Here is a 24,825-nt window from a genome sequence, read left to right as displayed (position 1 = left end):
CAAGAAAACACCGTATTGTACACCATTATGTTGTTTCGTGTCACTCGCCTTGGAGACTGATTCGCTAACCTTGACACAAGCCAGGACGAACACGTGCGTGCTTGCATCATCGCCTCTGCCATCCCACCGTTTCCTGCTGCAAGTGTGTCAGCAGCACACAGTGAAAACCCCTTCACTCTTGTCCACATCTCATCTGATCGCTCTGTACTACAGCTGTTTAAGCTGAATAAAGATAAGCAGAGATGTAATATAATATAATTAGAACTGCTTGTTAAAATGTATTAGTTTTTACTCAGATATTTCGAATATCGCTGTCAGACATTCAAAATGTGAATAACATACTTGCAAAATGGCCGTGTTGCTATTCTAAATTATATACACACTTTTGCAGAAGAATTTAATCGCAAGATGTTAACACCAGATCTGAATAAGCAAGACATGGAAAATCTGTACAAGGAGGCTTGGGATCTTTTCTCAGTGTACTTTAGTCCAGAGTCCCCAGATAGAATTTACTTCTCACAGCAGGTGGTCTCCGAGATGCATGCAGGTAGGTTCTACTATTATGGGTATTCACCAATGAATTAGTATTATAGGAGACTAAAAAAAAAGTATGGTTTTATTGTTCACTGTATAAATTGAACTTATTCTTGTACAAAATAATTATTACATTTTTTAACGTAAAAATGTCTATACCAAAGAAAAATCTGGGTGATGGAACTGGCTAACAGAATCATGGTATAAAAAGGTATATTTACGTCAAACTTTTCGGAATTAAGTCACCACTGTCAGTGTTTTTAGACTAATGACAGACCCTTGTTTGACCATATTCACCCAAACAAACTCCTCAAGATGTAACATGTCGTTTTAGATTCTTTATTGTGTTGAACATTTACACAGAGCACCAATCGCTGTGGGATTACAATATACCAAAGATAATAATTATACTATATGTATTGCTCTATTTACACTTGTCTTGGAAAGAACATTTTGATTCATGTTGCTCTTTTTCATATGAATAAAAAATCAGTGCATTACAAAGCAAGTATCCAAACTAATTAAATCTTGCAATGCACTATTCATCAGGAGAGCAAAAAATACAAGAAAAGAATGCTTATTTAAGAATTTTGAGTGTTATAAGCCATCTGTGACTTCATTTTACGCTGATCTGAGTCATTGCGAACTCTTATGTTGTCCTGTGACAGATTTCATCAAACATTCTACTAGGACTGCTGAAGTACCATGACATTTCATGGTGGATGATGCTGATAAAAGGCAAGTCTGAGTACTTGATTGGGATAGTTACGAGTCTTTGAACGGACATGATTCTGCAGAAAATGCTGTGTTACAGATTTGACATGAAAGGTTCACAGGATTTTTACACATCCCTTACAACACCTAGAGAAGTTTGGCTCCCACACCATTAAGCTACCATGTTTGGTGGTGTACTGTTCATGAGTTCAGTTGGAATTGAATGCTGCCTTTTTTTTCATATGTGAATCCAGTGATCAATTGCTCCAAGACAGATGTGAGATGCATTGCTAAAAATTGCGTCTTCTGTTCCTAGACAAGATACCAGTCCATATGGAACCATTGATGTATTGTGTTTCGTGGCAGATATTGTAAGGAACAATGAAAATGAAGTCTTTTTTGCTTAAATTCACTTTGCAGTGGCACATATTGTTACAAAATAATGTAGAAAGAAGTTAGGTACATTTCACTGGATTGTGGACAGAGAAGGCATTGGAGTTGGAAGTTGTTTCAGTGTTAAGATGATCGTATCAATGTCTGACCCAAGCAGAGCCTTTTTGGTGTGTATGAAGGTTCTCGCAGACTAACTGCTTGTCAGCAGTCTTGTCGTCTCACTCTAATATTTAATATGACAGGCGGTTTGTCAGAATGACCAGCCTGCTTTCTGTAGTTCAGCATTATGACATCTCACAAATCCTTGCAATCTGTACAAATTTCAAGGTATTATTTAGTGGTACCTTAACCCAACTGACAGAGAAGCCAGAATGTCTCAAGTAACCGAAAGAGGGTCCTATAGCCAAGTAAATGCAGTATAATATTTAAATAAGTTAAGTCTCGAAAACAAGTCTTTTTATGTTATATTAAGTTATTACGACAAGTCTTTGTAAATAAAATTAATTTCGTATACTTACTAATATTTAAATTATTTTAATTTATTGCATTATTTTGTTTCAGTCTTACAAGAGCCAGCTGAAAATATTGTAAAATTACGCACTACTCCGCCATTATTTCAAGCTTATGAGTATGCCTATAGTCTGCTGGAAAATACACTTTGTCCTCTTTTCCATGAAAGTGATGATGTGAGTATTATATATATATTTGGTTTGTGAAAATTTTTGATAATATGAGGGTTGTTCTGAAATTAATATCTCCTATTTTTTTGTGTCGACCTATAACGTCTGAGCAAGATGTTAGTGGCATTGTACTAAAGGCTGAACTTTTACCTAATGACCTGTTAGTTTGGTTGTCATGCGACAAATAGTGGCAGCAGAACAGTCTACTAAAATTACATCTGACATAGAGGTGTATAAGAAACAGATATGTTATTGATTTCCTTATTGCTGAACAAATTGCCCCACTGACATCCATCGATGCTTGCTAAAGGTGTACGGAGACCATACAGTGGATGTGAGCACATTGAGGCAATGAATAGTGCATTTCAACAGTGGCGAAAATGACGGTCTTTTGGGATAGGCAGGGTGTGATTCTTTTGGATGCCCTGGAGCCCTGAGAAACTGTCAATTCTGAATGCTACAAGAAGGCGCTGGTTAAGCTGGAAGTCTGAATTTCCAAAGTCAGGCCAGAGAAGAAAACCATTCACTTGCATCATGATAAGTCCAGGCCCCACACCAGTTTCACGACCACAGAGCACATTGCAAAATTTGGTCAGACTGTCCTACCACATCCAACGCATTGTCTGGATTTACAGCCTTTATCTATCTCTTTGAGCCTATGAAAGATGGACTACTTGGGCAACATTTTCCAGACAAGGATGCTGTCATCATAGCTATAACAAAGTGGTTTGGCTCTGCTGGTTCAGATTTTTACAAGCACGGCGTACAGGGTCTTGTTCATCGCTGGCAAAAATGCATAACAAATGATGGTGATTATGTAGAAAAATAACTGTATGTAGCTGAAATCTTTCTCTATTTAACTGTGTTATTATGATCTCTGTATCTGTTGTAGTTCCCATGAAAATAAATAGGAGACATTACTTTTGGAATGACCTCATAATACACATTGTAGTAGAGAATGAATGCAGTGTGATATGATTTACAAAATAATATATTTTCAGATTTGAAAAGAGTCCTCACTAAAGTGACAACGGTCCACACCTGTGGAGTAATGGTCAGCGCGTCTGGCCGCGAAACCAGGTGACCCGGGTTCGAATCCCGGTTGGGGCAAGTTACCTGGTTGAGGTTTTTTCCGTAGTTTTCTTCAACCCAATACAAGCAAATGCTGGGAAACTTTCGGTGCTGGACTCCGGACTCATGTCACCTGCATTATCACCTTCATTTCATTCAGACGCTAAATAACCTAGATGTTGATACAGCGTCGTAAAATAACCCAATAAAATAAAAAAAAAAAGTGACAACAAAGAAATTCTTTCTGGAGAGTACCAGTATGAACACGATTGTGCAATCTTTTTGTCTTGACCATAGTGAATATACTGAATGGGGCTCATGACTTCCATTTCGTCATCTGAAGTAGGCTGCATTTAGGATTTTCTATATCATAAGAATTTATTGCTCTTGGCAGGGATTGAACCCTCATACATGGGTCAAAGAAACAAATACAATAACCATTGGACCACCAAATGTAGCTTAATTTCAGATTACTTACAAAATTGTAACATCTTCATCGTTATCATTATCTTCTTTTTTTCTTCTGGTTCTTTCAATCAAGTATAAGGTCCAGTCATCTGTTACAGTCTCAGTGTTGAATTTTCAGCCCACCTGTTTTTTGGGTGGTCCAAGGATCTTTTCCCATGTGGTTGGAAATGTGGATGTGGTATGCCTTGTTTTCACATACAAGTCTCTGGTGACCGAGCATCAGCAGGATAACTGAAACATATTTTACAAGAGAACTAACAATGAGCTGATATCGAAACCTATCTTGAAATTTTGTTAAAATCATCTACATTCTATAAGAAACTCCCTTACAAAAAACTAGCTGCGAGTTTTAACTGGACAGCTTCAAAGTCGAACCTAGAATATGTCATGTGACCAGAAATGTCGAAAAGACAACCTGGTGGCATTGGATAAAAAAAAAAAAAAGAATATGTCATGTCAGAGCAGCGAGTTAGCAGCAGTTGGACATCCCTTAACAGTTCCAGATGCTCGAGTGGGTGGTGGGGCATGCACAGGACCATCGCACTGGCCGCTCCAATTGCTTATCTACACTCTTGCTTGTCTGGAATAAAGCAGAAGCACAAGTGACTCTTATTAACGTGTGATTGAAACACAAATTTTTTTGGCACAATGCACAACAAATTATCACCATATTTTCACATTGTTCTTGTTCACATTTTTCTATACTCGTCCATAGACGGAATTTAATTGAAACTGCGAACTTGGGAGGTCGTTCCATAGTGTATTTTGTTGCGAACCAAGAATATTTAATAATATCCCTGAACCTGGGGAAGGAAATTTGGAAATGAATAAAAGATTGCATTTTCAAAATGCTGTCTCTATTGAACACTTCAAAACGAATGTCTTTACTAGTTGTCAAGATTTCTGTCAGTCAATGGTAAAGAGCTTTCCATATTTGGAGAAAGATTTGTCTAATGGTTGAATTTTCCCCGTGGTTCCAGGAGGAATCTGCAAAAGTTTGATGATCTTGCCAGGAGACATGCCATATCTTTATAACCGGTCCGAATCAGAAAGTAGGGCACAGTTGTCTTTATAGAATGGAGAGAAGGCCTCCTTCAATCACAATTTTAGCTCTTTTTTTCCCCATTTTCCTGATTTAGCAGTGGCAACAATTAAATTTTCTGCTTTGAACATATGTTTCGAAACATAAGGGCCAAAAGTTTCACTTGCCTCCTGTATCATAATGAATAATTTAGATAAAAGAGATCTATCCATGCTAATCGTGGGCATTATGGTGTATGAGTGGGTTAGTGCACAAATGGATTGGGCAACAGTTTATGTATGTTTTTCTCCTCTTTATAGGACAAATGGACTGTACCAGCTGATTTACTCTGCTTACCCAGCATTAGTTTTTACTGCTAATATTTTGTCTTTCATAAGTCTGTGAAACATTTTAGAAATTCACCACAAATAAACTATGCAATGGATGATTATAATTCATACGCCGATTGAGAGAGAAACTCTCCAAGTTTTTTTAAAGAAAAATCCCACTCTCATAGTTGCCATAGTTTGCCACTAGGAGACAGTAGTAGCAAATATGGCGTTCAGTAAACCTAAGCAGTTGTTTTATGTTTTGCAATTTCTACTCAGGAGCCTCGTCCATTATGACTATACTGCAATGATTTTGAGCAAAATTCCAGAATGCAGCATCTGTTTCCAACAGTATCAAGAAATTGTATGAAAAATTCCAGATTTACATGAATGTATTGGAAAACTGGCTGATGCCATATCTGAATGAAGACAGGGTAATGATTACATCTTTTAACAAGATGGCTACCTGGCTCACTACCACAAACACGTGCGAGGGTATCTGAATCAAAATTTGTCACAAAGGATAGGATGCACAGAACAAGAAGATGACGTGTTAATGCTGTGGCCACCCCAGTCTCTGGTATTAACGCTGCGACTTTTTCTTGTTGGGGTTTGTGAAGGATATTATCTTTGTGCCTCTGCTCCCCACTAATCTTCAACTGTATCACCACTGCCGTGGCTCTGGTTGACTGTGATATGCTGAAACTCATGTGGGATTATTATGCATTATCACTTATCACATAGATGTCTGCGATATCAGCAGAGGTGCAATGAGCATCTGTGAAATATGTAAAATAAACTTGGTGAGTTTGTCTCTATTTCAGTATACTAAAATTTCGTATCCATTACATAGTTTATTTGTAGTGAATTTTTTTAATGTTTCACAGACTTAAGAAAAACGGTGTATAAATAGGCCTACATGTAGTAATGCAAACAGTTACAATATTAATACCATATAGTATGAAAAATGTTATTTCTTTTAGCTGTCAGATCAGAAATAGATCATCTTCGCTGTCCAACTTTTACTCAGTTTCCCAGTCTTTCTGCTGAATATTGGAATGCAAAAAAATGAATGATCTTATCATTAATTGCTCAACATTAGATACAAACCAGCCAATCAATGTTTGTAAATGGATTCTATTTTTTTTTTTTTTTTTTTTTTCTTATTCAAGCCATCAGAAACCACTAAAGTCTCATGCGCTAGTAGAGATATCTGTCTTCAAGCAGAAGACTGGGAGAAAACACTGTCAGTAATTTTATCTAGATTAATTCTTATTCAGGAATAGGGCTCTTTTACATATGTACATTTTTTATGTGTACAGAATGGACCTGAAAGCTTTATTTTCCTACAGAATTAAGTTATGTCACAAGGATTTTCATTGTCTTAAAATCCATCACTCTTGGTTGGATTTGAAGATAACAGACCTTGAATCGAATGGGAAACATGGTAACCATATAGGAAGACGAAATTATATTTAATGTGATATGTAATTAGTTACATTTTTGTTTGCAGTATTACACATTGCTGTGTGGCCAGAGACTGCCTAGTGGTTATAATAAAAGTGGCTCAAGGTTGGTATTGTATCATTTGACTGGGATCTATTATATAATATTTTCACTCTTCATTCTTTCCCGTCTTTCCTCCCGTTGACAATATCGAATTGAGGATTCAGGTAAATGGATAAGATGCAATCAGTATCTACTTCAAAGTTTCTACGAATTGAATCTAGTAAATAATTTGAGGAACTGGATTGGACAACGAAGAACCAATCATGTGCCAGAAGAAAAACTTACGACCTATCATTGGAAATCCTCTCCCATTGAGACTCCTATATATATATATACAAGCTCACACCCTATTTCCTTATCCACTGCTCTGAGGATGACCACAACACAGCGGTCGAAACGTCACCTACTAGCACCAAGACAACGCGGTATAAGCCCAAAAGTTTCTCAACAGTCCACGTATACCGGCTGCGGAAGCCTACGCGAATGGTTCTAATGTCTTCAGTATCAATTTAGAAAGATTTTATAGGATGAATCAAGGAGAGAAGAGAAGTACTCATAGTTGTTACAATTGATTTATCTCCTGATTTAAATGCAGATAGCACAACAGACTCTTTCCAAGCACTGGGAACAGTTGCAGAGTTCCTTCCATACATGTATAATTAACAATGAGCAATGAGTTGTGTAATCAAGATGTATGTATAATTAAGTGACAAAATCTAGATGCCAAAGCAGATCCTTCCTTTTTTAGAACTTTATTCAAAATTCCATCTTCTCCTGGTGCTCTGTTGTTACATAAGCTTTCAGTAATAAATTTAACTTCTTTATTGTCTGGAGGTTCTGTATCTTCATATAACTATATAAGCTTTCTTGTACCTGAAATTATTCTACTGTGATAGACATCTAAAGTGTTTTAAAGTGTTCTTTACAAATTTCCAGAATTTTCTGTGAGTCATATACTAAAATATTCCTGTTTTTAAATCCATTTATTCAGGGACTACATTTTTTCCCCCCATAAACTGAATAAATTTGAAAGAATGTATGGTATTGTTTTCATTTCTGTCATCTTCTGTTTTTAGGATCTGTTCATTGAGGAATTTAGTGTGCTAGTTAGAAATGTAAATATTTTTGTGATGATCACAAGATTTATCTACATAAATATTTAATGGATGATTGTGCTAAAATTAAAAACTATTCTAATTTTTTTTTCAGAATTATGAAGTAAAAAAAAAAACTCTCATTTGAGATACCAGTACAGAACAGCCTTACAATTAATATGTCTATTGTAGGTGAACTGGTGGAGAAAAATTACTGAAAAGATAATTTCAATTACAAATTTCAGCATTTCGTTTTGCCATATTCATGTTTTAATCATACTGTTCTTTTTTGTAGTGTTATTTATCATCGTCGTCGGTTAAAAAAGTTGCAATAGGCCTATATTTACTTTGAATATGAAAGTAAAAGAGTTTCCTGTATTTGTTTTGGAATGTATGTTTGTATGTGTATTTTTTACTTTTGTTGCCTTCTAAAGTATATATATATTTTAGTTCCCCAATGCTGCAAGGATCACCTGCTAAAGGAAGGTAATATACCATTGTGATTTGTTGTTCGGAAATGTCAGATTTTATGGAATTATTCAAATATAACTCTTATTTTGTGACCTTAGATGCTAGTCTTGAATTTCTACCCTGTCCTAGATATTAGTGCCGAAGAAGATACTTTCTCTTTACTATGTTTAATCTATTAATGCTGCTGATATATAACAGTTTTTGAAAACCAGTGTCTCAATTAAACAATCCATATCTTAGTAACAGTGTGCACTTCTAGCATAAGAACTTCTCACTGATTAACGATAACTTCTTTACTTGTTAATATTATAAAGATCACCTGGCTGACTAGTTTCAACGTGGTGTCCATCATTGCCCAAAACATAGTGAGAACCAGTACTATCTTTTGATTTCCTGTTGTTGTCGATTGTGTTCATGATTGTGTCGAAAATGGTGTGTGTTTTTGAAATTAAGTTGAGTGTTCAGAATGTGCTGTGAGTGTGTTTTTGTACGTTTGTAAATTTCATATTGTTCTAGAGTGTCAAGTTTCTAATTTTTTGGCTGGATGTGTAGTATTTTTATGTCAGTGTCTATGTTGCTGTAATTGTGATTGGAGCTTGTGATGTGTTAGGTTGAATTGTTGACTTCTATTCCAGTAACAATAACGTGGGATTACATGAAGTTCTTATGCCAAAATTGCACAAAACTGCTGATGACTTTATTCTTGAATTGTAATACACAAGAAATAATACGAAATGACGGTAGAGGCCATATATCCTAAAAATATTAGTGTAATTATAGGCTGAATTGCTGTCAGCACCACATGGTGGTGAGTAGAAAGTATCTGAATTGACAGCTTCCTGAGCAAGCTTATAGTTGAAAGTTAGGATGGTGTTTGGAAACATATCACTTTTCATTGTTAATGTGTATGGATTAGTGCAGCTAAAGAACTCTGGCAGTGAGAATATTGTGACTTTGCAAAAGAAAGGTAGAGAGAGAAATGAATGGAAGCCAGTGGCATAGCTCAGTTGACAGAAGCGTGTGTCTGGTAAGTCAGTGCTGCTGTCGAGCACGGGTTCGATTCCTGCTTGGGCTGATTACATGGTTGAGTTTTTCCTAGGTTTTTCCCAACCATAAGGCGAATATCAGGTAATCTGTGGTAAATCCTCGGCTTCATCTCGCCAAATACTATTTCTCTATAACCAATTCCATTGACCCAAATAACGTAGTAGTCGATGCAGTGCCATTAAATAACAATTGAAAAAAAAAAAAAAAGATGGATGGATAGGTAGGTAGAGAGAGAGAAATATTTAGAGGGGGTAGAGAGTGAGAAGTAGGGAGAGGGAGAGGACTTTTTTTTTCTTAAGTTTTCTTATTGATTAATAGACTGTTTGTTTAGTTGTGAAATGTAGTAATTTATCTTATACTGTAGAAAGCAAATTAAGAAGCAAACCTTCTGTTTGAGAAATTTAGTTTATTATTATTATTTTAAGTAAGTAAAACAAGTGAAATGAACCTCAATTGTAGTATAGCACTTACATTCAGACTGATGCATTGTGTTACAGAGCTACAAAGAAGTGGACTGAGGGCGGAGCAGTAGCACGTCTGAGTAGCAGACTGCACAAAATCAAAGGAGCACTGCGTGCACAGCCTGTTGAAGGACATGCATATGATACCGATTCAACATTGGATCTGGGAGAAACTGAATTTGTGAGAGTTGCTCAAGTTAAATTACTGTAGAGCTTGAAAGAAAACCTTCCTCAGAGTAGACGAATTTAAGAGTTTGAATTAATGTTTTTGAAGTTAAGGAGCTTACTACTAACCAAGCTGCTAGATCGTTGACTTTCACATAGAAATTTTGTATTCAAATCTTTGGTGAAAATATGGTGGACAGAGATGGTGTTAGGGAATAATTTTCTCGAAATATTCCCATTTCCTTCGCTACCATTCGTCATTACAATGGGGTAACTACCTGTAACAAAAATAACCAAAAAAAAGTAACTAATTTATGCAACTGGTAATGAAAGTAACGAAATGTGACGAATTTTAAAAGACTGGAATAGTTGTTGACAGCAAAATTACGCATATTGTTGTGCTTCACTTATTTAATCCTGGCACCTCTGCCTGAGTTGCAGTGGTTGGTTGGTTGTGCGAGTTTGATGTAGTCTAGAACGCAGAGAGAGAAGTTGGCTGTGCGTCTATTGAATTGAAGATCAGAGAACTTACGAAACAGGTCTGTTGGCAGAAATGTGATTAATGTTTTTTTTCATTGTGTTTATGAATTGTAACTAAAAAGTAACTGATCTTTGTTTCACATTTTCGGTAGACACCCTGTTATAATAATCATCATCGTTCAACCTAGATCCATCTTCATGCATGTAAAGTACCACAAAAATGTATTGAGTTTGCAGAGGGATCTGCAACTTTGGCATATTACTCCTAGAAAGGAATGCTAAAGTTAGTGACAATTATTACATGTAAAAAAGCAAATGTTAATAATTTTCAGTTTATTGAATATAATAATAATAATAATAATAATAATAATAATAATAATAATAATCCTGCAGATTCTGCAGTTTGCTTCCTGTGAAAGAAGGTTCTTTGGTCACCTGGCTAAGAGATGGACTGATGTGAACTGTAACAGACTATCTAGTCTAATACATGTTTTGGATGATGATGATGATGATGATAAGTTGGTAACAACAACAATGTTAATAATAATAATCGATAAAAGTGTTCGTCTTTTGTCTTTGTTTACCTGATCTGGACTTACAATGAAGTGAACTACTCTTACCTCCTTGAAGATATCCTCCAAATATCAGCTCTCTCTCTCTCTCTCTCTCTCTCTCTCTTTTTTTTTTTACAGAGTTCACTGCTTTGGAGTAGTGGTCAATGTGCCTGACTACGAAACTCGTGAACCCAGGATTGAATCCTGGTTGAGACAAGTTACCTGGTTTCCCCCGAGGTTTTTCCTCAATCCATTAAGGGCAAATGCTGGGTAACTTTCAGTGCTGGTCTTCAGGTTCATTTCACCATTATTAACATCTTCATCCATCCTACCTAATTTCTTACTCATGTCATCCTTATCATATGAACAGAATCTGACCTAATGGGTGCATCATCTCAGAACATGTTTCTTTATCATGATCATCAAAAAGTAGGCATAGACACAATTGGCTACTGCCAATATGCATGGAATTAGATGATGAGAGAGGGAGAAACTTAATTTTTATTTATTTTTTTATTTTGTGATCCAGAATTAAAAAACACAGTACAAGTATTGATGTGACTTTACAGGATTTTAATTATGTTTATTTTCTTATTTTCAAAATTTTTTTGTATTGAACTTACTTACTTACAAATGGCTTTTAAGGAACCCGAAGGTTCATTGCCACCCTCACATAAGCCCGCCATTGGTCCCTATCCTGTGCAAGATTAATCCAGTCTCTATCATCATATCCCACCTCCCTCAAATCCATTTTAATATTATCTTCCCATCTACATCTCGGCCTCCCTAAAGGTCTTTTTCCCTCCGTTCTCCCAACTAACACTCTATATGCATTTCTGGATTCGCCCATACGTGCTACATGCCCTGCCCATCTCAGACGTCTGGATTTAATGTTCCTAATTATGTCAGGTGAAGAATACAATGCGTGCAGTTCTGCATTGTGTAACTTTCTCCATTGTCCTGTAACTTCATCCCGCTTAGCCCCAAATATTTTCCTAAGCACCTTATTCTCAAACACCCTTAACCTGTGTTCCTCTCACAGAGTGAGAGTTCAAGTTTCACAACCATACAGAAGAACCGGTAATATAACTGTTTTATAAATTCTAACTTTCAGATTTTTTGACAGCAGACTGGATGATAAGAGCTTCTCAACCGAATAATAACACGCATTTCCCATATTTATTCTGCGTTTAATTTCCTCCCGAGTGTCATTTATATTTGTTACTGTTGCTCCAAGATATTTGAATTTTTCCACCTCTTCGAAGGATAAATCTCCAATTTTTATATTTCCATTTCGTACAATATTCTGGTCACGATACATAATCATATACTTTGTCTTTTCGGGATTTACTTTCAAACCGATCGCTTTACTAGCTTCAAGTAAAATTTCCGTGTTTTCCCTAATCGTTTGTGTATTTTCTCCTAACATATTCACATCATCCGCATAGACAAGAAGCTGATGTAACCCGTTCAATTCCAAATCCTGCCTGTTATCCTGAACTTTCCTAATGGCATATTCTAAAGCGAAGTTAAAAAGTAAAGGTGATAGTGCATCTCCCTGCTTTAGCCCGCAGTGAATTGGAAAAGCATTAGATAGAAACTGACCTATACGGACTCTGCTGTATGTTTCACTGAGGCACATTTTAATTAATCGAACTAGTTTCTTGGGAATACCAAATTCAATAAGAATATCATATAATACTTCCCTCTTAACCGAGTCATATGCCTTTTTGAAGTCTATGAATAACTGATGTACTGTACCCTTATACTCCCATTTTTTCTCCATTATCGTCGAATACAAAAAATCTGATCAATAGTCGATCTATTATGCCGAAAACCGCACTGGTGATCCCCAATAATTTCATCTACGTATGGAGTTAATCTTCTCAAAAGGATATTGGACAAAATTTTGTACGACGTCAACAAAAGTGATATTCCTCGAAAGTTACCACAGTTGGTTTTGTCCCCCTTTTTAAAAATAGGTACAATTATGGACTCCTTCCATTGTTCTGGTACAATTTCCTTTTCCCAAATAGCAAGTACAAGTTTATAAATTTCGCTATATAATGCACTTCCACCCTCTTGTATTAATTCTGCTGGAATTTGATCGATACCTGGAGACTTGTACTTTTTCAGATTTTCTATCGCAATTTCGATTTCTGAAAGCGTGGGTTCGGGTATAAATGGCTCAGCAATTTGTATTTAAATTTCAATTTTTTGTATTGAACGACATACATAATAATTAAAATTATTTATTTCCTTAATGATGTATTCATTTATATATATTATACCAACATAGTTGAATTTGTTTCTTTATTTTATTATTTTTCCATTAAAATAATTATTGCTACTTTGTTTCGTAGTAATCTTTAACTCTATGGAAGTAATTGTTTTGGGAATGGTTAACATGTATTTTGTGCTTTTATTTTCAGGCTGAAGATCTTCAGTTATCTGACACTTCGGAATCTAACAGAGATCTGAGTGCGTGGAGAGTCTCAATACCATGTGTAGATGTTCGTCGAGATGCAACAAACAAATCATGTCCATTGTTTAACATAGATGTTCAGCGTATTGATGTGAAATCTGAAGGTAGGTACAGAAGTATGAAACACTGTCATCTGAATGCCTAAAGCATTGCAGAAGAAATGATTACCAATTCCAGCTAGTTCAGTTTGTGGTGTATGGTAATGCTTTTCAGTACTTTCAAATCTCTTCCTCCATTTCTCCCTACTTCATCACATTACCAATGCAGAACTCGGATACTGTAAAATGTAACAGGATTTTAGAGTCTATGGCAATTGGGAAGGCAGTCATCTGCTAGAGTTTGCATCGAGAGATACAGATAAAGAGAGCGAGGCAGTGTACAACATTGCCACATGTGCAATACAAATAGCGCAGGAGAGAATTTAAATGATCAAAAGACAATAATGACCTTAGCCATTGATTACTGTAAACATGACACCAAACAAACCCTCTTTCCTTCACTAACAATATTCTTTGCACGGTTCTCACTCTCACATCACACTAAATCTACTTATTTGAAACGAAAATCACGAGTTCATAATACACATATTCCAGTCATTCGACATAGAAGAGGCTCATGTGTAAGAATTCCGAGAGTGGGATCTGCAAGGACAATCACACAATGTTCCAACAGTAATCTGCCATCATGTGTTAATCCCATCTTCCTTGGTCTCTGCCTTCTATTGTTTTTATGTATTGGTGAAATCTTTCACCTTGTTCATCCCTTAAGTCACCAGGGAAGGCTCTCTGCAAACGATCTAAGTGAATGTGCAGAAAATGGACTTTAATGCTCATTTTACATCCAATCCTGTTGAAATGAAAGAGCATATCCTCTACTAATTTAGTATAGTTGCCTGCCTTCTTGTTGCCAAGGAAGTTCTTACAAGAAGAACAAATGAAGACCAGGCAAAGATTAGATTTCATTAATTGAGTCTATGAAATGTGGATCATTTATGAGCTGCCTGATCGTGGACCAGCGACAATTTGTACTTAAGTTTTTCCATGGTGAGTCCATTCAATTTATGCGCTGTGCATTCAAAACACAAACCGTCTTTATTCACACCCTTTAATTAATTTTTATGTGTAATGGTGAAAGAATAATTCTGTTTCGTGCTATCAAAGATGCATTTATTACAATGTATTCCCCAACCACAATATCTTCCCTTGGAGGCTAATCCTTTCTTTCCAATGCACGTTTGACCCTACTATCCCAAAGGCATAGAAAGTAAGGATATTCTGTCTAGCCACTCTGTTGACTAAAATGAAAATGAACCATCTTCAAATCTGCACAGATGCTCGTGGTAATTTATCTTTTCCAACACTAAACATAAAGCGTTGCACTCTTCTTTCATCATGGTGGAGTGACCGATTAGAATGGAGGCTTATTTGTTGTCACTTAAAAGAACACATTTCAAACTACGCTTTGAACTGTCAATTAAAAGGAGCCATTCACTTGAAGTATATTCTGATACACCCATTTTCTTCAGAAGGCCTCCAAAGTTGCTGTAGAATACTATGTTTTTGTCTTCAGTTAAAAAAAAAAATGGCAGCAAGATCTCTTTCTCTCCTTCGATAAAATATAATTTTCATTCCAGGCTGAAGTACATTCTTTTCCTTTAGTCTGTAGGCGAGCTATTCAGAAGACTCCTTAGAAAGATTTAGACCCTAATCAGGTCACTCAACTTGTTCTGGTCAAAGCAGTCATATGTGAAGCTGTTTGAAAATCACTGTTGCTGTCGCCACTTTCTTTACCTTGTGCTATATCAGACATATAACATCCATCCTCTGAGAGCTGTGGTAACTCATGGAAGGGTGGAATAGTAAAAGATGCGAGTACAGCACAGATCTCATAGCTAAAGGTAGATCAGGATATGATTATTTCAATTGATTTCTGTGATATTAGCAATAAAAAAACAAAGCCATCAAAATAATTTTTTGGTTCCATGAAAACCATCTAGACGTTATTAGATAATTTTGTAACAAAACAGAATTATAATATATATTATATAATTTTATAAATTCAACAATATCTAAGAAACTAGAGCTGATACGGCCTAGCCAATGTCATTTTCTGAATCAGCACATCAAATAACCCCAAGAACAGGTCTAAAAAGCAAGACTCCAAGGAAAACTTTTATTTTATTTTATTTTTTTTTTGGCCTGTGTAATCTATCTTCTTCTGACGAAGAGCAGATAATCTTGGTCTACATCATTCATATTTCAGCCTTCCTTTAAACTAAAAAAGGAGTGCTGGAATAAGTTTGTGAGTGCATACAGCTCGTTAAAGCTAAGTGACATTTCAAATAATACTGAGATTTGTTTTTTGTAGCAGAGGATCCAGAGTCATATCATTGGACAGTTGATCGTCGCTACCAAGACTTCTACGTGTTGGAGTCAAAACTGACTGAATTTCATGGAGAGTTTCCTGATACACAGTTGCCACCCAAACGCATCCTCTCTGGTCCACGTGGTATTGAGTTTATGGAGTCTAAAAGACAGGTACTAAGATTCTTTGATATTGTATTAATTTTATAATGAGGAGAGCTCATTTCGTATGAAAAATTTTTTTATTGTTGTTTGTCATGTGTTTGTATTACTATTATGAATGATAACATTTTCTATATGGTTCAAGGAACTACAGATAACTTCACTTGATACACCGCTATGAGCAACATTAATGTAATTTTTTTACTTATAGACAGACATTTCTGCTTTGACATTTTGCACTATCAAACTTACTGCATGCTCCACAGAATTCAAAGAATGACTAAATTTTAAAGAAAGGAAGAAATGTATTGACAGGGAGATTTTTGAGTGTTAAAATCCTTTCATGCAAAGAAAAATACCGGTAAGTGCAACTTTCAACAGTGCAGACTGGAGGGTTTTTTTTCAGGTAGAGGGTGAAATTTCTTTCTTGCACTCGTGGTGCAATGACCCTCAATACAGTCAAAGCAACATACTTTTTCACCAAAAGTTTTCAAAAAAGTTTCATATCCATTGTTCAAGAATTAAAACAGAAAATCAATATCCCGAATTTAAAAGAAAACCTACAAATTAAACCAAACCCTTTAACTCTATTAAATATAGAATATAATCTAAATTTAACAGAAGAAATACTGAAATCAGAAGTAAACACTGAAATACTAAAACAATTGTCTTTAGAGACAATTAATATTAGATACCCTCAACAAAACTGGCTTCATTTATACACTGACGGATCCTTGATCTCCAGAGAACAAGGTGCCGGTGCAGGTGTTACGTGCTGTCTCTTCTCACTTTATAGATCTCTTGGGTATGGAACAACAAGTTTTGATGGAGAAATCATTGCAATAAGTGAAAGTCTCAGGAATCTTCTATGCCACATCAATAAATTTAGGAATGCAGTTATATTGTCAGACTCCAAAGCAGCTATTCTATCAATAGTCTCTAAACACACACCTTCATCTCAAACAGCAGAAATAACTAAAATGCTCTCTCAATTAATATCACTCAATAAAAGAATTGTATTCCAATGGATACCATCCCATTGTGAAATCCTGGGAAACGAGAATGTGGATGCTTTAGCAAAGAAGGGCAGCACTGCTACTTACAAACCTGTTACTAAATCTACGTATTATTCTGTAAAAAGATTTATTAAATCTACATACTTAGACTTCAACAAACAAAATTTGATAACACAATCCCAAGGGAAAAAATGGAACTCTCTGCATCAAAATCCACAGTTAATTCCCGATTTACCACGAAAATCGTCTGTAGCTGCATTTAGATTGGCAACAGGCCATGATTGTTTGGCCAAACACCTGCATAGAATTGGAATATATCAGTCCCCTAACTGTCCATTGTGCAACTCAAACCAAGAAATGGATTCGGAACACCTCAAAATCTGTGCTTCAGTGGCTGGTCATGATAATATCTTTGAAAAATATTGGAGTGCAAGAGGTCAAATGACTTTATTGTCAAACGCCTGGCATTAGAAAACAACAACAACTTTTTCACCATGTTTTCAAAATCAAATTTTCGCAATTTTATACGGAATTTTTAACTCATTTCCGATTCGAAAAAATCGGTACGAGTGGGATTTTGAAGCTTTACAAGTAGGTAAAATTAGGCAGGATTGTATACTGTGCTCCAACCACGAGAAAGTCTCTGCCAGATAAGAAGAAGGAGGGTAATGCTGTGAAAGAATGTTGATGTCATAAGATGTCATAAGGTCACACACTTGGGTACTCTTATCTCTATTGGCTAGCTCTCACAGCATAAACCATAACATTGATACAGACATATTGATACTACCCTAGTTACAAAATTAGATCACAGTTAATCTCCTGGTCTTTTAATCTCTTCATACAGGAAATAACATATGCAGGAGAGCGCATGGTTTTTAAACCGGCGTTATAACGGTAATATTATTTATCTACTTCGTTCCAATAGATGAGGCAATAGTAAGCACATTCCTTTCACGATTGATCTCCTGGTTGGAGAACAGTATGAAAGGTCCAGGGACCATATAAAAAGAGCTTAATGAATGGGATAGCGTTATAAGATTTTACTGTATCTTTTAACAAAATTTGATTTTTTAAATACAAAGTAATATACAAGCTCTGTTGTTTAATTTGACTAAAAATAATTGGTATACACAGTATTCGAATTTTTTTTTAATATCTATCTGTTCATAACTACTACCATGGTTTAGGGGTAACAAGTGGAACTTGTGCACTGAGACTGGACTTGGATAAGGATTTTAATCAGCTTTGGATAGATTACCTGATTGTGTTTTTTTCCATTGTTATTCCCAACTGTAAGGCGAATGTCAGATAATCCTGTGGCAAATTCACGGACTCATCTTGCTATTGCCACTTCTATCAACACTAGATAATTTTGCATTTGATATAGCATTATTAAATAATTTATTAAAAATAATCTTGAGACATTTCGTTAGAATATATAGTTATATCATAAAACTCTTATTAAAGTTCATTATCGGAAAATTTATTAGGTTTGCTGTACGTCCACTAAAGTTTTCAGAAAGTGGCAGGGAACTTAAGCAAGACCATAGAAGGTGACTAAAAATTGTCAGATTTTCGTAATGTAAACAACAGAAGTGAATGGAATATTATTACTGATAATCCTCAAACTTCAACATAAGCATGGAGTGAGACCTCTGCCATTGGTTCAGTTGCGGTTATCCTTCTTTCTCTCTCTGCCAGCAGTATTTGCGTCACCTGTCAGACATTATGGAACGAAGTATAATCATTCTGTTACCATTTGCTGAAGTGGATACACTGATTTCTAAATCTGAAATCATTTATTGCCTAATACCAATCAGTAAGTTTCAGTTTTACAATTCATTGCATATAGAATACAGTGATATACAGGGTGTATCTAAATTGGTGTCAAATATTTCGGGGACGTGTCCCTAACACCAAAACATTACAAAAAGTTCATATGAACATTGGTCTCAAAATAATTTATTTCAGAGTTACAAGACAAAATTTAATGTTACAAAAATTGCTCGAAGTGGCTTTCTTCTGCTTCGATGTGTCCCCTAAATCTGCGTTACATGCTCTGGCATACTCTGTTGAAAATTCCTGGAGTGTTTCGTATTTTGTGAAATCCAGTTTGGATACGCTCTCAGAATATCAACATTAAGTACAGGAGTCACATAAACCAGGGACTTTAAATGTCTCCAACGAAGAAATCCATTGGATTCAAATCAGGCGATCGAGCACGCCATGCAATGAATCCCCTTCGACCAATACATCTTTGGGGAAATCGATCATTAAAAAAATTACGAACTATCAGACTGAAATGAGCTGGAGCAGCATCATGTTAAAACACAGTCGTTGGATGACGTCCAGAAGCACATCTTCAATTAAATGATGCAAATCATTTCGTTCTGTTCACTCACAGAATACATTTTCTTCTGATTTCTTTGCTCTACAAAATACAAACAAATAAAAAACCACCAATCAGCGGTCAATGAAGGGACAAATCCTTTAATAACTCCCTAACGAATGGTTTTCAGACCCATGTTCTAATTAACTTTTTTAATTGTTTTGATGTTAGGAACACGTCCCCGAAATATTTGACACCAATTTAGATACACCCTGTAGAATATAATGATTTCGTTTATTGTTATTAACTTCGGAAGAAAAAAAGAAATTGGTTGGGTCATTGGCTGAGAAGAAACTGCGTTCTGAAAGATGGATTGGGAGGAATGGTGAATCAAAGAAAAGTTCGGGGCAGAAGAAGATATCAGATGATTGACAACATTAAGATACATGGATCATATGGGGGACTAAGAGGAAGGTGGAAAATAGGAAACATTGGAAAAATGCTAGATTTGCAGTGAAAGACCTGCCCTGTAGTAGAACACTATGAATGAATGAATCCTACATGTTGAACATCAACTGTTCGAGATATTTTATATCATCCCACACGATTCTAGTTGGTAGAGCATAGAATTTCGCACGTTTGTGAGCATTACATTAAGTGCTTTGATAATTATAGCTATCCTGGACAATTTTATTACAACATTTAGTAATGTCGTGAATACTGAATAATAAAAGTGATTTTACCAATATTTGTAAGATATGCCATTTTGTTCTCTAATAGTGAGGAGAGGAATAGATTCATAAGCTTCTCACTTCTTTGTTCTTTTCAAATACAGGTGTTTGAAGAATTCCTTCAGCGTCTCCTGCAGAAGCCTAATCTTCGTGGAAGTGATCTTCTATATTCATTCTTGCGATCTCCTGGAGAGTTTGTTCCACCTGGTCCTGGAGGCATTGCTGGTGCCATGCCTGAGGGTTTGGGTCGCATGATTAGACGCTCTGTTCCACTTCGTCTTCGAAAAGAAAGGGGACAGCATCTTGATACATTCCTCAATGCATTTGTGGCCTCAACTGAAGGAAGCAAGACAAAACCCAGGTTTGTATTTAGTGTATGCAATTGCTTTTTGTCATTGTGCCATATTTATTGGACTTCTACGATTATCAATTTTCTGATGACAGAGTCCTTTTAAGGGGAAATTCATTATCTCCAGTAATGGAATAGTACAGGGAAGTTGGAGTAACTTTTGATATGCGAAATAAATAAATAGACTTTCCTCTTTTGTCCTCTCAGATATTTAATTTTCATTTTGAAGGAAATCATGCTAAGGGCTTATGTCGCCCTTAAGAACTTGTGAATCTCATATCAATGGCAACCACTTTGCCAAATTTGTTTACTCACTCATTCATGATAACTATTCTCAGTTGTTGTCTTTAAGTAATCATTGTTGGTAATTACAAGTTCAGATAATAATTGTTTCATTCAATGACTTTGATATTTTTTTCCTAGTTCATATTTATTCAGCTGAAGAAATTCAACAAAATTCTGTGATTGTAATGTAATGGATATTCGGTACTCATTACAGAGTGTTACTTTTGCATAATATTTATAACATACTTCTTGAAATCATTAATAATGATGACATCTGTCATTTTTGAGGACCTTCATTGACTCCCTCCACAAGTTAGGCATTATGAAATTGCTAGAAGTTTGACCCCTTCACAGTAGTTGTTCGTATTCAAATGTACTTTTAAAAAAACGATAATCATATTCACAGTTAATGTGCGAAAAAAATTATAAAATTGTTTACCTGCTGTTTTTATTTCAACAAATGCTGCTTTTTGGGTAGCGTCAGGTATTTGAAATTTAAATAAATGTGGTTGGTTAGTGCATGACTTTAAACAAACTTTTGAAATCAAAAGAAATGTTTCTGTTTTATCCATATATTTTGCATGTAATGTAATCTTTCGAAATAGTGAATGTTCCATGTGAAGATGTATTTGTACATGTGTAATTAATGTCAGTGTTAAGTAGACTCAATATGCTATCAAATTGTGTGGTAGCTGTTGTCATTTTAAAACTTCATTTTGTAGGGTTGACATTGAGATTAGTGTCTCTTTTTAGTTTCTCATTGTATGAAGTGTAGAAAAAAAGATTTGTATACTACGGAAATTATTTTGAGATTATTACAGTAATACAGTTCAGTTTTTCTCATATAAAAAACAGTGATCATTAGCATGTTCTGTGCAGACAACTCAATTTTATTCAATTTGCATCCTTAAAAGACCATTTATTCTTAAGCACAAGAACACAAAATGACTATTACTCAATAAAGGAGCTAATCATTTTTATCTTGATGAATAGTCACCATTAATTACAAATACCTATGTACAAAATTATAATATATCTTTGAAATGTTCATTTGAAAATTATTATTATTTTTACAAAAACATGTCAAACTAAAATTTTATAGCATTAATAGATTTTCATCTATTATTTGAGACAAAATAATGTAGTGATAGACGTTCTGAGATAAATCAAGAACTGACATAAATGCCATAGGTTGTCTTCAATAATTCTGCAATAACAACCTGTAAAGATAGCAGACAAAGTTTATTATGTCGAAAGTATGTATGACTACATGACATTCTTTTTTCGGTCTGTTATATAGCCTATATACAATATATTAAATATACAAAAAAATTCATATTGTTTGTTAAATTTGTCTATCCATTTGCATGAAAGAGACTCAGGACCATTGCAAGGTGTGTTACACAATCATTGTAACACAGTATTCTGAAAATTTGTACACTAGATTGTAGAAATCTGTGTAGGCAGTTCACATGGTTAGTTCGTAGCCATGTTAAATAGTAAGTAGATAGATAGGTATAGTTTCTCTTTGATATGATGTATTCTTTAATGCTTTTGCTTAACCTATGCTGGTTTAAGGGTAATTATGACTGAAATTTGAGGAATTTGGACAACAAAATTATTATGTTTAATTTTCTCCATTAACGTAAGTCCATTTCCTTCTCTATTAGAAAATGTTACCAATTTACCTGTTCTGCTCTTTTTTAATAATCCAATTGGATTAAATAGAAATATTGACAAAATTAATACATACTTTACAATTAAATATTATTGCGATGTACCAAAGTACATATGCTATTTCCGTGCAGGAATTCTGTGTTATCATATGAGTAAGGATCGGTGGAGCAGAGAAAAATTCTCTTCGGCATTAGGATTCGAACCCGGGTTTTCAGCTCTACATGCAGATGCTCTATCCACTAAGCCACACTGGATTCCAATTCCGATGCCGGATTGAATCCTCTCAGTTTAAGCTCCACCTCTTAGTTTCCCTTTAGTGGCCAACCCTCATACACTGTGTCACAGATGTGTGACAGTGGCACAATGTCCAACACACTAATGTGCACAGGTGCATTCATTACAATTAAAGATATTGCAAGATTCATAATTTTAATTATATTATTAACATTGTTATCATTAAGAGAAACATTTCCAGCAGACATTTAATTGTTAATTGGTATGCATATTATATTTAAAGATTGGGTACATGCCTCCCACTGTTTTTTATTTTTCATAATTTTGCTGTGTATAAAATGATCCTTGTAATACAGTTATCCGAATCAGTTGAACATTTCTGGAAATGTCATAAATATGAACAAGAATTAAATTTTTTTTTTTCAGAACAACTTTTGTTTATATACATGTGAAATATATTTGCGTATTTCAGCTTAATGTATTAAAACTTTTATACAAGGAACTTACTATAGTGAATAGTAATTGAGACATAATAAATGCTAATAACTTGAGAACCAATAAACCTACATAGTCCAAATTTCGTACATGTATTGAGAAGTGCATTAACATGTAATGAAAATTTCATAACTTTAAAATGATAGAAGTTCAAAAATTCAGTCATACCTACCCTCAAATGAATTTGAGTGAAAGTTCTTGTATTGTGACTGTGAGTGTTAGAAATAAGTGTAAACTTCTTTTTATTCTTATGAATGAAAGACATTGTCTATAGTAGACTGTACAGTAAGGACACGGAAAGAACATTGACTTGCTTAAAAACTGGTCTATTATGCGTCTGCATAGGTACTTGCATCATAATATATGATATAGACAATTCATTTGAAACATTTTTAATGTAATGTAAAATAACTTAACAGTCAGCAAATAATAATTGAGCTTTTGCCTTAATTCCAGTGACTTACAACAAATACAGATTAAAAGGAATTAATAATTTATTTGTTTAATTTATCAGAAGAAACTGTCATGAATAGATCTGCAAATAACAGAAAGAGAAATTATTACAGTAGCTCGGGGTTTGTCTCTTGTCTTGTAAGATCTGGTATCGTCATATTTATCATCTGTATACTATGGGGCTTTGTCATCATCTTCAGCTGTCATGTCTTTTACTGGTTCCTTTGCAGAAAGGAAAGTTTCATATGTTCAGATAACATTTCTACACATTTGAAGAACAAAACTAAAATTCTGTCTATCATTTATTATCATATCATATTGCTCTCTTAAATTGACTGAGCATATCGGGAATTAATTCAATGCCTACCCCAAAACACGCTATGAAATGTTGCATATAAAACAGTTTTTTTTATCGAAAAGGAAACAAAAACGAGCAACATTGTATTAAACATTTTCGTTTGAAATATCTCAAAGAATAACTCCCTGAAATTAATGATATCACTTACGGTTCACCCTGTGTATATATTTATCTTTCATCTCATTTTGTACCTCAGATGACATAGTTATTATTCAGCAATTATTTTTGCAGCAAGTATGAATGGAGAGATCTGAGTGTGGAGGCTCCAAGACGAGTTCGAAGTCTCACCAAAACAGTGTTCCGGAATAATTTTGGAATAGAAAGTAATCAGCCTCTGTTCGCCCTGTCAACCAGCAGGTCACCTTCTAGTTGTAGCATGCCAGTTCAAGGAGTGTTTGACTGCCTTTTATATCTTGGTAAGGGTATTTGTTATAGCACTTACATTATGATAATGCTTTAGTCTGTTTTCACTAAATGTAATAACAAATCATATACTGTTTTTAGGACTAGGACAGTAGGCTTATGTTAAACAGAAAGACAATAAACACTTCAAAATCTTCTTGAGAAATAAAGTCACTGGCAATTTTTCTTGCACACGTCGCAGGTTGCTTGAGACTTAAAGCAAGTGATGGACTTTGATTCAGTAAAAATTTCGAGTTTTAAATGACATTTTTTGAGTTCTATCAATACCTCATTGTGAATTGTAAAATTATCTCAAATTGCATCATATTATATCTGGAGAAAAGTCAAGTTAATAAAGAAAATAGTTTACGAAGGTAACACCAACCAAGATATCTTCTTTTTTTTTTTCTTTGCTATATGAGTTCAACTTCTAAACCAGTAGTATGATGTCTCCTATTATGTGTTGGGCAAGTTTCCAAAAGTTACTGTTGT

The 24,825-nt window shown here is 35.0% G+C and overlaps 1 protein-coding gene across 3 annotated transcripts in view; it reads left to right on the top strand.

Moving 5' to 3' along the window:
• LOC138706003 (sorting nexin-14-like) overlaps nt 1–24,825 on the top strand; it is a 51,845-nt gene that overhangs the window by 20,073 nt on the left and 6,947 nt on the right. Inside the window, exons 8-16 of one of the 3 annotated variants that reach the window (XM_069834873.1) lie at nt 392–547; nt 2,203–2,327; nt 6,724–6,782; nt 8,264–8,299; nt 9,829–9,973; nt 13,424–13,580; nt 15,847–16,013; nt 20,185–20,441; nt 24,163–24,347. In XM_069834873.1, the coding sequence (XP_069690974.1) occupies nt 392–547; nt 2,203–2,327; nt 6,724–6,782; nt 8,264–8,299; nt 9,829–9,973; nt 13,424–13,580; nt 15,847–16,013; nt 20,185–20,441; nt 24,163–24,347 (1,287 nt within the window). Of the gene's footprint in view, nt 1–391; nt 548–2,202; nt 2,328–6,723; nt 6,783–8,263; nt 8,300–9,828; nt 9,974–13,423; nt 13,581–15,843; nt 16,014–20,184; nt 20,442–24,162; nt 24,348–24,825 lie in introns of all 3 variants that reach the window. The other 2 variants (XM_069834872.1, XM_069834874.1) reach the window with 2 other exon arrangements.

Source organism: Periplaneta americana, chromosome 9 (assembly GCF_040183065.1).
Source record: "Periplaneta americana isolate PAMFEO1 chromosome 9, P.americana_PAMFEO1_priV1, whole genome shotgun sequence".
Lineage (NCBI taxonomy): Eukaryota > Metazoa > Arthropoda > Insecta > Blattodea > Blattidae > Periplaneta > Periplaneta americana.
The sequence above is the reverse complement of the archived record's forward strand: the minus strand, read 5'-3'. Positions and strand labels throughout refer to the sequence as shown.